We start from the raw sequence: 13,729 nt of genomic DNA on the forward strand, positions 1-13,729 counted from the left end.
TTGTACACATAACTAACTTACATATTACAATGTACATAACTCCAATAATTATTGTATAGGAGAGGCATCAGATCTGGTGAATTTCCTGAATGAGGACAGCCAAACCCACATTGCCTCCTACAAGTCCCTCCTGGGCACAACAGTCCAGGAGCTCACAAAAGGCAGCATCATCATCAGCCACCTCCAGCTCCTCCTGCAGCACAGGAAACAGTTCCTAGAACTCTGCAATGCCGTGGCTGCCAGCAGTACAAAGGACGAAGAGGAAAATAAAGCCGAGAAGGCCAAAGGAAGTGGAAAGCATGATGCAAACATGGTAGTGAAAGTTGGGGATACTGCCTGGCCTGTCAAGCAGCTAGAGAAAGTCCTGGACTGGAGAGGAAAGGAAATGGAAGCAATCAAGACGGAAACAAGGCAGATTGAGTGTTTCCTCAGCATGTGTGAAGACATCAAACCAGGTGAGAAATGCTGTCATTCTTTTGCCAGAATGACTGAATTATAGTGAAGTGTAAAGTTTGTTATTAAATTAAGGTCTTTTTCACAGAAGAAAACCATATTTTTTTGCTTCATTTCTTGTTCAAACAAAGAAGGCCAATGACCAATGACCAGTCAACTGTCACCATGGTAACTGGTACTGTAGCAGACACCCTGTAGTGTTGGATTACATTATGTAGCAAATGGCAGGGCTGAGTTGGTGAAGCCAATGAGCTATAGTCTCCATATATATGAAAATGTGTTTGAGTAAGAATAGAAAGAATAGTAGTCAGGCAAGACTATGTTAAAGTTAACATTATCCATTTGCTTTGGAAATGTTACCGTTCTACTTATTATAATTATAAAATGATAATGATGCTGCATGAATATTGACTGAAACATGAAAAAGCTGCTTTATCAGAAGTTGTCACATCTTCTCTCATAGTTGCCTGTGAAGAGCTAGAGCAAAAGGTCCGAAGAGACAAATCAACCATGTCCCTGAATGAGCTGTGTCAACCGGTGTCCGGCAACGACATTGCCAAAGTTTCCTTTGACATGAATCAACCACCCAACGTCACCTACTTTGGCATCACTCCCGAGTTCAGGGAGATGTCGACCCTCCTGGAAAACCTCAGCAAAAGTATCGTCTTCAACAAGATCTGGGAGAAGATGAGACCAACGCAGGCTGGCGAAGAAGAGGAGGCCCTTCCCGCACTTACCGTGGACGGCGTTCTCGGCCAAGTGTGGACGCCCGCCTACCAGAAGTGGCTGGAACTACGCCAGAACGTCAAAGACGGGAAGATCACGCTTCAGGACGTGGACGAGACGTTTGGGCAGTTCAAGAATGAGTACAGGAAGCTTGAGAACGAGCTGAAGATGCTGGCAAAGAATCCGAGAGAGGGATGGGTCAAGGAGCGTGTGCTACAGATACAGCAGTACCACCAGCTGAACAAACACCTGGACGCAGCAGATGTCGTGAAAGACGTCAAGGAGAAGTACAACCTGAAGGGAGACTTCAAAGGAGTAGAGATCCTTCTGCATTCAGTATGTAAACCATCCATTTGCTCTGCATAATTTTGTTGTATGTGATGTATTCTTTGAGAAATATACAGATTGTATAGATAGCTGCTGTTGATGTCTTCTTTTTTTAATGACAGTATTTAGAAACAGGGTTGGAAATACCTTCCCGTCCTGCATAATTATGCATGTTTGTGCAGGTAAGATTTGTTGTGCAATTATTTGTAATGTATACCTGCACCAGCACTAGTCTATGTACTGGGTTTATATATACAAATTTTCATCTTTCATTCACTGCATTGACTGTCACCACCTGAAACAATAATTTCAGAACAGTTTTTAGTGTGATCCATAACTCTTATATGCTGTGCACTACATTCTGATATGTACCTGTGATGGTTTCTCTTGTGTAGAAAGCCAAGAATTTCAAGCAGAATCCACTGAGCTCCATTAACAAGAAAGTGGTGAATGCAGGGAAACTGCTGACAGAGATGACAGAGGAGAGGATAGAGAGCCTCAGGAAGTTTGTCAAGTGTCAGCGACTGGTGGACTGGTTGAAAACAAAGATCCATGGTGTGTTAGCTAATACTTAGTATGACTAAACGACTTCCTTGCAATATCAAATGTACGTTGTCATACTTAGTGCACGTCTATAATGTATCTGATGGCATTTCAGCACCAAGGAGGTCAACGTTTTAACCACACACACACACACACACACATACACACACACACACACACACACACACACACACACACACACACACTCCTTACAGCAATATTACTATTGAACCTTGTATAAAATTGAGACAAGTTATTTAATTAGGAAATGTTACATGATCCATTCTTCAAAATACCACCTGCATATGCAGATTGGTGCAGGTTTTTGTGAATCTGATATCTACTTGTACCTAACTTGTACTGGGCCATGACAAAACCAATCCAAGAAACTAAAGGTGCATGTTATGTTTTCCTTTGTTTGATGCACTAATAGTAATTTGTAACAGCATCACTCTGTCTAGCTTAACAATTATGTCGTAATTTAGGCCACACCAATTTGATCACAATTGGTTTCCAGATTTGCCTACTTCATTTTTTTCTGATTTGCAAGAAAGGCCTTGTCTTTCTACTTGTTACAATTTGTCCATCTGTGAATACAGTGATTTGACTTTGAAAGATTAAAATTCACTGTTTGAATTACAAACCACCATAGTTCTTATCGAAGCATATTGTAGGCCTAATTTTTTCCCTGTCGCTCCATATTTTTTTTAAAGTCATACAACCAACATATTAAATTGAGGTTTAGACATGCATGTTCATGTAGGCACTGACCAACTTTTGTAATAAAACTTTACAAATTTATAATCCTGCAGATACGAAGGAACTGAAGGTGTTTGTGGACCTGGCCAGTATCTCAGCTGGAGAGAGTGACATTGAAGTGGACAAGGTGAACTGCCTCCTGTCTGCCGGGGTGGGATATGCACCTCTCATCTACGACCTGGATGAAGACTCCGACTTCGACACGCTGATGAAATGCTGCCGGCAGTTCTGGGCCGCCCTGGAGAAGGACAAGCACCTGCCCAAGAAACTGGTCAGAATTTTTGTTGGTTTGTTTATTTGCACAATGAAATATATTGTAAATAAAAGAAAAACAATGTGCAGGAGGGGATAGGAAGACTACAGGGCTTGTACAAGGTCCTTCTCCTTCCTAACTTACTTAACAAAATTTTGATCATGAAATTAAATTTATTCTGATTGAAAAGTAATTAACGGAAAACAAAGATATATCGAAGAAGACTAATAGATATAAATGAATATTATGAATTTCAAACTAACTCGCCCCCCCCCCCCCCCCGCATTCAGGATTTGCTTTGCATTAATTAATGTTGCTTGTTGTACAATCTAATATTTTTACTTACTTCTTCAAAGCATATCGACAGAATGTTCTGTGTCTGGGTGAAAGCCAGGTTTGCAGGGATCTTTAAATGCATGTTAGGGAATACAACCTTATAGGAGATGTTCTGTATGTTCTGCCAATGTGCTCTTCTTCAAAATCTTAAACTGAAGTATGCACACCTTTAATGTAGAGGCAACATATAGTTTTCAGGCAGTTGTGAACACACACACAATTACAACATGTACATGAACATGTCTACTAGATATGCCCCCTACTTTGTCTGAATATAGATTTGCCTTATCCTGCTACATGTACAAAAAATGTACATGCACATGAGCAGTCAAAACTTGAATGAGAAAGAAGACAAAATTTCATAGCAACATCATTCTGATGTTTCTGATATGCTGCAGTATTGCCATCACACATGTATACATGTTAGTCAATATTGTTTATTCTTGATATTTAATATAATATTCCAGATGGACACCTGTCGTAACCTGGAGTGGCTGAAGGGAGTGAGTGACTCCCATGGTTCTGTGGAAATGTCCTCCCTGTCTCAGACAGAAGCCATCAATGCCAGGGGTGTCTACGAGATTGGATGCTTTGGGCAAAATCAGTCTCTGGTACGCTGATATGCTACTTAGTATCTCTAGGAGGTAGTAAAATGCTTTGTAGTGTAATTCCTAGCACTTATAGCAGTAATTCCTTTGCACATATAGCAGTTTAGAAAATGCTATGTGTTAGTGTAACATGGAAGGATACCATTCACTTCTTCAAGCTGATCTATCCGAATGTGAAAATGAAAAGGTGACAATTATTGTATGTTCGTAGTCATTGATATGTGTAAGCTTGTGAAATGTTTAGGCCACACGGATTGAATCAATCGGTTCTCAAATTTGGCCGCTTAATCATTTCTGATTTAAAAAAAATTATTATTTTTCTGAATCAATACCATTATGCTCACATTTTGGCTGCAGTCAGAGAAAGTCCTTATCTTCCTACTTGTTGCAGTTTTCCATCTATCAATAATTCAGTGGATTGATTGAAAGTTTAGAATTCATTGCATTGAAAACCAGCCTGATATGTTGATTTTATGGTTTCTATAATTGTAACATTTAATGGCTATCATAAGATGCCTGGGCCTGCTTTTTTCTTTTTTTCGCTCTGTCCTGAGAACTGACAATTAAAAATTGAATTGGCGTGGCTTTTTGGTAATTCCAATATCCTAAATGAATCTTTCTTCAGAATGACCTGGAGTCAGTGGTCCGATTGCGAGTAGAAGGAGCGGAGTCAGAGGAGTTTGATGATGAGGACATGGCAGTGAAGGAACTGAAGGAGTACAACCTGTCCATGCTGAAGAGTCTGCAGAGTAAACTCATGCTGCTGGCTGGGAAAGCTGACAAGGGCAGCCAGGAAGTGGACAGATTTGTGGAGGTCAGATGTTTTCTGATACATATTTGTTAAGACCAAATGTTTATTTTGATTCTATTGCACTCTATATACATGTACATTAGGTATATACATGTAAAGTCCTATAAAGTTATCACTAATTGATGGTAAAAAAGGGAGAAGCAGAAACTAACAAGGAAAAGGGCTCTGCAAGTTGCACTCCTACACATGTATATGTATGTATGTACGAATTAACATGGTTTGCAAACAAAATATCTTACACAAGTTACTCTTTGGTGTATAGATATATATACCTAGTGATTGCACTTGGGTATAGGCAGTGTTCTCAATGTTATTTTAAAATGAATGTAGACATGTACATCCAAGTGCCTGTGGTGTCCAAAGTAACTTTTTTTAAAATTAATGTACTTCTAATTTATTAGTTCTATGCAAAGTACATCCTCTGCAATAATATGGTGCTTTTGACTTTGTTAGCTTGCTGAATCTAGGCAACATCCTTATTGACTTAGCATGGTGATTTAGATATGTGAATCATCACGCAATCAAAGTTAACCAATCAATCAATCAATCAATCAATCAATCAATCAATCAATCACTTCTTGTGGGTGCAGTTCTTGCATTGCCTCTAGACCCTACTAAGTTCCTATATCAACATGATGTATTCCCACCTATTATTAGGTAAAATTGTTTAATGCTTAACATATCATATTGTTATATTTATTGCTTATTTCTACATATTGCTGTAATTGATTATGTATTTGACTGTGTAATGTTGTTGTTGTTCATGTGTGTTTACACATTCATTGTTTTTTGTAAGGGAGGGCAACTTGTAAAGGTGCGTAAGCACCTGTTTTGCCCTCCCTTTCACTTTGTGAAAAATTCAAATAAACAAATAAACAAATCAATCAATCAATCAATCAATCAATCAATCAATCAATCAATCAATCAATCACTTGATTTATTTCAGATTCTGACTGGTGTGACGAGACTTGGCCAGGCCTACGTTCACCTGTACAATGCCGGGGCAGTCCTGTTCAACAACTGGAATGCAGTCGTGTACTGCGACGGCAACCGAAGGGTCAAGGTCATGGTCAACTTCGGCTTCGGCACGGAGGCCCTCTACGGAACAAGGGCAGCCGTTGAACATCAGCTGACCCAACTGGCTAAGTACATGGAGGTCTGTCTGGATGAGTGGCTCGGTGCAATGGACAAAGCCAGGCTGGAGTACGACGAACTGAATCACTTCACCACCGAGCAGATTGTGGTTCTCCGGAAAGCTCTGGCGAAGATGATCGACCCCAGCGAAACGGTGACCCCACAGGTCTGTACCTGTATTGGTATAGCCGGTATAACTGCCTTTGGCGTAACACACTAGCTTTGCAGGTGTGGGGTGCAGCAGTAGCTAGCTATGTCACACCGACGACTTGTTACATTCAATCTTTGCGCATTTAATTGTAGGAGTTGTTTAAAGCTTTCTAATATTCTAGTGATGATGGCCCAACTGTGCTTGGTGGCAACGACTTCCACTCTACAATAGTTCTTGGAAAATACGAGTTTTTGAACACCTCAATTCTTGGTTGATAATTGAAGGCATGACAGTCACTGTTTCTTGTTCTTTGTTTTCAAGGTCCTGGCCTTGCTGTCCAGCATCAAGCCACTGTGTGCCGAAGATGACATCAGGAAGGCCATGTCACATGTTGCAGGGGACATTGACGCAATGGAGGAAGACAAAGAAGAGCCAATGGCTGAAGAGACGGACAAGAAGACTTGGTCCATGGATGATGAAGAAAGGGAGGAGTTCGTGCAGAAGCTGAAGCAGATGGTGCCTGATTTGACGGATCGTGTTGCCACGGCAGCCATGAAGGCCACAAAAGGTAACGTTGAGGAGGCTGTCGGATGGTGCATCAGCAACATGGACGATGATGACATGATCGAAGAGATCCTCAACAGCGATGAGAGAGACGAGGAAGAAATGCCTGCTGCAGTAGAAGATGTGGTCCCAGAGATGGTAGAAGACAGCAGTATCATCATGTTATCTTCCATACAGGAACCCGTGTCCCTCGCTGGCTTCACCAGCATGTCACTGTCCAGAGAGGAACCCAGGAAGGAGTGAGTTGTAGACTACGTGTTGTTTGTTTGTTTGTTCATTTATTTATCCAGGAAACACATGTACATGTACATATAGCCTGATGGCGTTGTTCAATGGTTCCTTGGGGGAAAACCCCAAGCAAAATCTATTAACAAATTGAACTCAAGATTAACATAGGTATTAAATAAAGTTAAGCAGATTACAAATTGATACAAAATCAAAGTAACTTAAATAACATACATGATACTTAAGATCATACTACCAAGATAAGAGAAACAATATTGTAACCTTAACATCATATAATGTACATGTAGAACCAAGGTAGAACATAATACAATGAAATCAGGATTGAACATATTGTAGCACGTTGGCAGAATGTACTGCGCCTGCACAAAATCTGGAATGCAATAATGTGCAATAGCCCTTGTATAGAGTTCATCGTATAAGATCATGTTCATGTCTGTAATTTTCAAATGACAGAAAAGATATTGTCTGCAATGGGCAAAATCCTGACGCAGCATCTACCAAACATCCAATGGAAACCATGGTTTCCCGCAGGTGCAGTACATTCTGCTGACGTGCTGTGTAGTGTATGCATTGAAAACTTGAAAATGTTAACTCTACCCTGCTTTATGACAATACCTGGTGTGGTAATGATGTACTTGTTCCTCTATACATTCATGGCAAGTATCTTTGTTTTTGTGTACCATTGCGGTGATGAATACATGTTTCCTTGTAGCTTTGTTGTCTGTTTCGGCAAATGAAAGGTCAACATCAGCTTGGGTGTGACCAAAGTTGACACTGTATTTCCAGGACAATGATCAAAAGAATGGAGTCAGTTTGGGGAGAGTACCTGACCACTGTCAAGTCCACCACGTTTGAGGAGTACATCAGCATTGACCACCTGGCCTTGGTGCTGAGGAATCTCTCCAGCACTGGTTTGTATACAGTACATCATCGTCTATCGGACTGTATCAGCCAGTACATATTTCACTTGTTATAGCCCTGTCAGGCATTACTTTTTCTAAATAATCATATTCTATTCCAGGCTCTTTAAGTAAAGGGTAATTTAAAGTTAAACTTCTGCAATGTATCTGGCAACTTGGTTTCATGGGAGGATGTGTATTACACATTGTCAATTTCATACTTTCCCTATCATACCTTGTTATGCAAAACTTGCTTGATGTGGTTAAATTGTCTTGTTTCATACAAGTGTATGTGCATGTAAGATCTGTATTTAAATTTACAAGCTTTGAAGTACATAATATGTTGTGCATACATGTACAATGTATATCTATTGGTAATTGACATTTATACTTTATTTTCTAGCAAATATCGCTGTAGGTCGACAGTGGCCAAGCCGTTTCTTGGAGGCAGGCAAGCCCAACCTTGTAGTTTGTCCTCAAGGTACTGGAACTACACTGTATTAGCTATGGCAGATGCATATACTGCCTTTCCCTTCTTGAAAGAGCTTCAGATTTCAGATAACTTTGAATGACTGTGAAATATAGGTACTGCATCCCCGTGGCACAGTAGATAAACGCACAATCAAGCTGGCATTTGGGTTGAATTCCATGGACGAGGGTCAATCCCAGGCTTGGCTCAGCTTGGACTTGTTGTGAGGGATTGAAGTCATTCCAGATGGTGACGTAAAGTCAGCTGCTTGGTGGCTGACTCTACGTGCCAAACCTCTGCACGTAAAAGAACCAAACACATTTATTGAGAAGAGTAGGGGTGACCTGACGTGGTTGGCTATGAACGCCAGCTTATATGAATTGTGTAAGTAACACTCCTCACCTCACCTCACCGGTCCCATAGCAGTCTGTCCTGCCGTCGGGGCAACTAAACTGTCTACAAGAGTTATCCACCCAGGGCGGTTCTCAGCCAGACTTGTCAGGTGACTCAGGGGATGTCCTGTCCAATCCTTAAGGTCACTAGTCCAGGTCCTTCGAGGGCGCCCCCTCATTCGTCCACCCTCCGCCTTCCCTTGCAGTGTAGTGTGAGCTAAGGTGCCCTTCGCTCTAGTTACGTGCCCAAACCACTGCAGCTTCCTCTTCTTTACCAGTGACAGTAACACTGGTCACTTTAATTTTGAGGTTGCCTGCTTTACATGTCTATCTTACATGATTGTACCTTTTTCCTTGTCCATTTCCAGACGACATCTGGCAGACAGTGTTGTCCCTGTACATGCAGGGCCAGACTACACAACCTCTCCCCTCCTACAGGGAGGTGCTCATCTGCACTCCACACACTTCACTGGAAGAGGTCAGGTCCCTAATCTTCTACAATGTATTCTGACATTAATTTTAATACACAGTTCAAGTGTTCAAGTTCAAGTTACCGGCATGTGTCACAGAAATGCCATGTCACTTTTCCTTTATATACATTTCATAAATTGTTTTTGAACGATTTTTGCTGAAGCTGTTGAATACCATGTAGGAATCATTCATCATTGAAATGACTAAAGCTTCTTCTTTGAATGACCAGTGTTATTACAATCTTATCAAAGTAGCAAACAAGATCTTTTATTTGTTTCAAAGCAAACTCAATCGTGTTCTAAGTTCTATTGTTCACTCACTCACTCACTATCCAGGATTTGATTATACTGCTGCTGTTGTCCCTGCCACAGGGGTCGGCAGCAGTTGGCTAGTAGTACTGGTCTTCACACTGCACCTCCAGGCAGCCCTATTCAGTGGGTTTACACCGGCAAGGCCACGCTCTCTAATGTCTTTTGTCTCTCTAATGTCTATTGTTGGACTCGAAAAAGATCAGCTTCGTTAGACACATTGACTATGCCTTTAATAGGTGGTCCTGCTGTGGAGGAGAGCTGTAGGAGACCAGACTGGAGGGATCTTCTGTCTGGTTGCTGCTGACCAGCTGGACTATGACGTCAGTGTCAGGGCAGAGGAGATGAGGTGCAAACTCTTCCAAGGAAAATCAGGTGATGGCCATATGAGTAATACATGTATAGCTGCATCATAGTGTAGCTGGTGTGGTGTCAAATGGCCGAGTGGCTTAGCCTGGGTGCCATCCCCTGTAGTATTCGTCTAGACCCAGTGGTAAGCTAGCGACATTAGGGAGCGGGCGAATACTACGGGGGATGGCAACCAGGCTACGAGTGGCTAGGCAAGGGGACACGAAATCAAGAGGTCATGGTTTTGATACCTTGACAGAAGTTTATGACCTTGGGAAAGGCATTTCATACAACTTTTCTCACCCCATCCAGTGGTAAAATAGGTACCTGACTTAAGATGGGAGGTAAAAGATGATGGAAGAAGAGGGTTGGCCTCCGCCGTCCAATATCTTGCCCTAGACACTGTGACAATCATGGATTAATACTGTCCCTACGGTCTTAAAGAGACTACCTTTACCATGAGTGTTTTCATTAGCTTATAGCAAGAAATTGTACCCAAAGTCAGCCATCAAATTCTGATAAAAGTGGTCCTCCAGTGTTTCAAGAATTGATTGCCACAAAGTTTGCACTGTATTCAAGCTTCAACAGTTACAATATGTTGACGAAATAAACTGGATTCTAGCATAACAATTTAATTGTTCAGAAATTTTATTACCCATTTTTAGAGTGGAATGTTTCGTAGAATTAATGTGAACTACACCGTACATTGTACATGTGCAATAAGTAGTAATAGCATCAGATAAAATATGCTAACAGTCATATATTTCTTGCTCCGTCTGCTAGGTTACCATGTAGTTGTAGTGTGCGCATCGGAGAGACAGCACCAGTCATACATGGTGACAGCTCTGGACCAGTACAAGGTGTCCATCCCACATGTGCCCTCCCAGGAGCACGTCCAGGAGTATCTGCTGTCACAGTTCCAGCAGCAGGATGCAGGCTCAACTGTGCTGGCATCTGCTGTAGATCACCAACGGTAGGGGAAACACATTTTCTTCAGCTGATATGTTGCTATGAGAAAAGCAACATATCAACAAAGAACAACAAACTATTGTACTACTTGTACTCTTTGTTCATATTATTTATTATCTCTATGTTTAATTATTTGATTGTCTATGTCCTTTTTAACTTGTTCTGTTGGGCTACCTTGGAAACCAGGTGTCCTAAACTGAAGGTGCCATCCAACTGTTTTTAAGATCAATAAATAAATAAATTGGCTGGTAACCTGCACTACTGAATAAAAATTATATTGTCTGAGGCAAAATTGAATATTGATGCAAAGTTGAATTTTGCTAATAAGTCAAACCATTGCATCACTTAGCTACTGTATTACTGGTCACTATGCAATGTAAACAAACACTCCAATGTTTATGATGGTTTTGTTTTCACTTTGACCATAATTTTTAGATATTAAAAAAGTGTTTAGTAAAAAATGTTCCAGCCATGAACACATGTACACTACAAGTCCCAGCAAAAGAAATGAATTTTCAGGATATTATATGTGCTGCTTATTACAAGCAGCATGTTTCATAAGGTTTGCCTAGTACATGTATGTTTTCCATTCCACATCTTGCACATTCAAATTTTTCACAGAACTGATGACAACTTAATGTTTCAGGTCATCAGTACGAGTTGTATCCTCCCAGCGTGCCGGGGTTGGCAAGTCCCTCGTCGTCCAGCGTCTCTCGGAAGAACTCACGAAGAAGCTTCCCAGGAGGCTGCGGGGGAAACTGTCCTACATCAAAGTTCCCCTGCACGAGGCTACTGTGAACAACGATGCGGTTCTGGAGGCACTACTCCCTCACTCTGTCAACCCTGCCAGCCCCTCTCCTCGAATCATCCATCTGGACATCTCTCCCTTGGTAGGGACATGATTATCTTGAAAGTTCATCTATCTGTGTTGGTAGAAGTCCTTATGAAGTAAGTTTGAACTGTAAATTTCCAACACAAGAAATTTGACTTTTGACTGTTCAACTCCAGTCTACATGTATGTCAAGGAGTGAGCAATCCACTGCTTCTGTGACATCCATTTGGTAGGAACATGATAGAACTTACATGTACATGTATGTTGAAAGTTCATCTGTGTTGGTAGAAGTCATTATGAAACAAGTTCAAACTGTAATTTCCAACACAAGAAATTTTCAACTGTACAACCCTAGTCTTTGTCAAGGAATGAGCACTCCACCACTTCTGTGACGTCACTTTCAAATTGGTAGGAACATGGTAGGAACTTGTTTTGAAAGATCACCTGACAGGTGTTAACTTGGTAGAAGTCAGACACTATGAATCAAGTTTTAACTTCCATCAAAAGAAATTTTGGGCTGTACAACTCAAGTCTTTGTTAAGGAATAAATAATCCACCTCTTCTGTGACATCACTTCATGCTGACAACATGTGTCTTTGTGAGCAGTAAACTTTCTGCAACCTACGATCCACTGCTCACCCATACACTGGAAAGGCCCTGTACTGTCATTAGCATTTTCTTGCTTATTGGTAAGTTATTTGAAAGAAATAAACACTTCAATGTCATTTAAGAAAAATAGACTGACAAATACAATGAAATGTTGCCGGTTATTTTTTAAAAACACCATGCTTGTTGTGTTTGCAGGTTCATAATGGAGTGGACTGCCTGCTGTTTAACCTGTTGGTGTTGGGTAGCCTGGTGGGGAGGGACGGGTCTGTGTGGAGACGTCTACCCTGGGACCTGTATGTGGTGGAACACACCTACAAACCACAGGCAGCTGACACACAGGTGAAATATCTTACACCAATACTTAATTGTACATGTACATGTTTTTAAACAGTTATGGCTAATGACAGTGTTCTTGCATGTACAGAAGGTTACCTTAATTAAATACATGTATGAGCAAAAATATCCATGATTGTAGTTGTCACTTCTTGTTTGTTGGACATCTAAATTGTGATTTTGATAACAGTGTTTTTGCCCTGTCTGTTGCCATTCTTTGCACAAGTTGATACATGTAGTACTACATGTGAACGTTCCTCTACAATCCAGTGTATGTAATTTGTAATTAGCATTTTACTATCATGTGCATGTTGGTAACGCTAGACAACAGGCTTGCTGTTCTCAACCAAGGCAGCTTCAGTCACATTTCATGTTGGAAATTTTGAATGTAGAATGCAAGTACTGTAAGTTACAGTTATGTTGTGTTGTGTTGCCAACACCAACACTAACCCATTGCTTTCTGTTATTCTACAGAAGAACAGAGAAGAGCACAAGTCGTTTGTGTCCATGCTTCCGAGTGTGACTTGCATTTCTCCCAGACAGACCTACAACTTGCTGACAAAAAATCAACAAGCCATTCCAGGTATGATGTCTTGACTTACTCCAATATCAGGTCAAACTTATCATGGAGCTTTGTATTATACATGTTGAAAGATGTTCGATTGATCCGTTGGTGTAAAAGATTTACAGAACTCTGTACTAGAGCTGCAGTTTCATTTTGTAATTTTTTCAGCAATGGTCACCTGCTGTAACATCAGTTTGCCTTTATTGGTCAACTTGTGTACCCAACTTAGTTCTTTTTGAACACGGGCATTGAGGGAGATGTGATAATTCAACATCAGCAATACCCCCATAAAATAGTACTGTTAAGAGCGTTTCTATAGCCATGCATTAGAAGAGGACAAGGTAAAAAATTTCTTGTCACTCCAATCATGGGTGGAGTGTTCTGAAATATTGCTGAAATGTTGGGGGAATAAACAGTAACTGTAAATCACGGGAATTTTATATTCCCTGTTTTCGTTAGTCACTTCTGTACTGCAAAATTATCATTACCGTGAACAAATGGTTTGCCGACTTTGTTTTTGCTGCACCTGCGCCATGTCAAATGTATAATTGTTTCATGGGCATGTCCATTTTTCTCAGATTGTGAACTAAGTGCTGTGTACCAGTTCGCTGGTTCCAGACTTG

General features: G+C 40.8%; 1 protein-coding gene across 1 annotated transcript in view; it reads left to right on the forward strand.

Moving 5' to 3' along the window:
* LOC109482723 (E3 ubiquitin-protein ligase rnf213-alpha-like) overlaps nucleotides 1-13,729 on the forward strand; it is a 73,527-nt gene that overhangs the window by 18,242 nt on the left and 41,556 nt on the right. The window contains exons 15-30 of the mRNA XM_019785541.1: nucleotides 60-455; nucleotides 917-1,515; nucleotides 1,902-2,061; nucleotides 2,862-3,079; nucleotides 3,865-4,008; nucleotides 4,631-4,819; nucleotides 5,763-6,116; nucleotides 6,423-6,904; nucleotides 7,698-7,822; nucleotides 8,214-8,291; nucleotides 9,040-9,149; nucleotides 9,690-9,825; nucleotides 10,582-10,771; nucleotides 11,414-11,657; nucleotides 12,404-12,547; nucleotides 13,016-13,124. Coding sequence (XP_019641100.1) covers nucleotides 60-455; nucleotides 917-1,515; nucleotides 1,902-2,061; nucleotides 2,862-3,079; nucleotides 3,865-4,008; nucleotides 4,631-4,819; nucleotides 5,763-6,116; nucleotides 6,423-6,904; nucleotides 7,698-7,822; nucleotides 8,214-8,291; nucleotides 9,040-9,149; nucleotides 9,690-9,825; nucleotides 10,582-10,771; nucleotides 11,414-11,657; nucleotides 12,404-12,547; nucleotides 13,016-13,124 — 3,678 coding nt within the window. The remainder of the gene's footprint in view (nucleotides 1-59; nucleotides 456-916; nucleotides 1,516-1,901; nucleotides 2,062-2,861; nucleotides 3,080-3,864; nucleotides 4,009-4,630; nucleotides 4,820-5,762; nucleotides 6,117-6,422; nucleotides 6,905-7,697; nucleotides 7,823-8,213; nucleotides 8,292-9,039; nucleotides 9,150-9,689; nucleotides 9,826-10,581; nucleotides 10,772-11,413; nucleotides 11,658-12,403; nucleotides 12,548-13,015; nucleotides 13,125-13,729) is intronic.

This window comes from Branchiostoma belcheri, unplaced genomic scaffold (genome assembly GCF_001625305.1).
Source record: "Branchiostoma belcheri isolate BF01 breed outbred unplaced genomic scaffold, Haploidv18h27 scaffold60, whole genome shotgun sequence".
In the NCBI taxonomy this organism is placed as follows: Eukaryota; Metazoa; Chordata; class Leptocardii; order Amphioxiformes; family Branchiostomatidae; genus Branchiostoma; species Branchiostoma belcheri.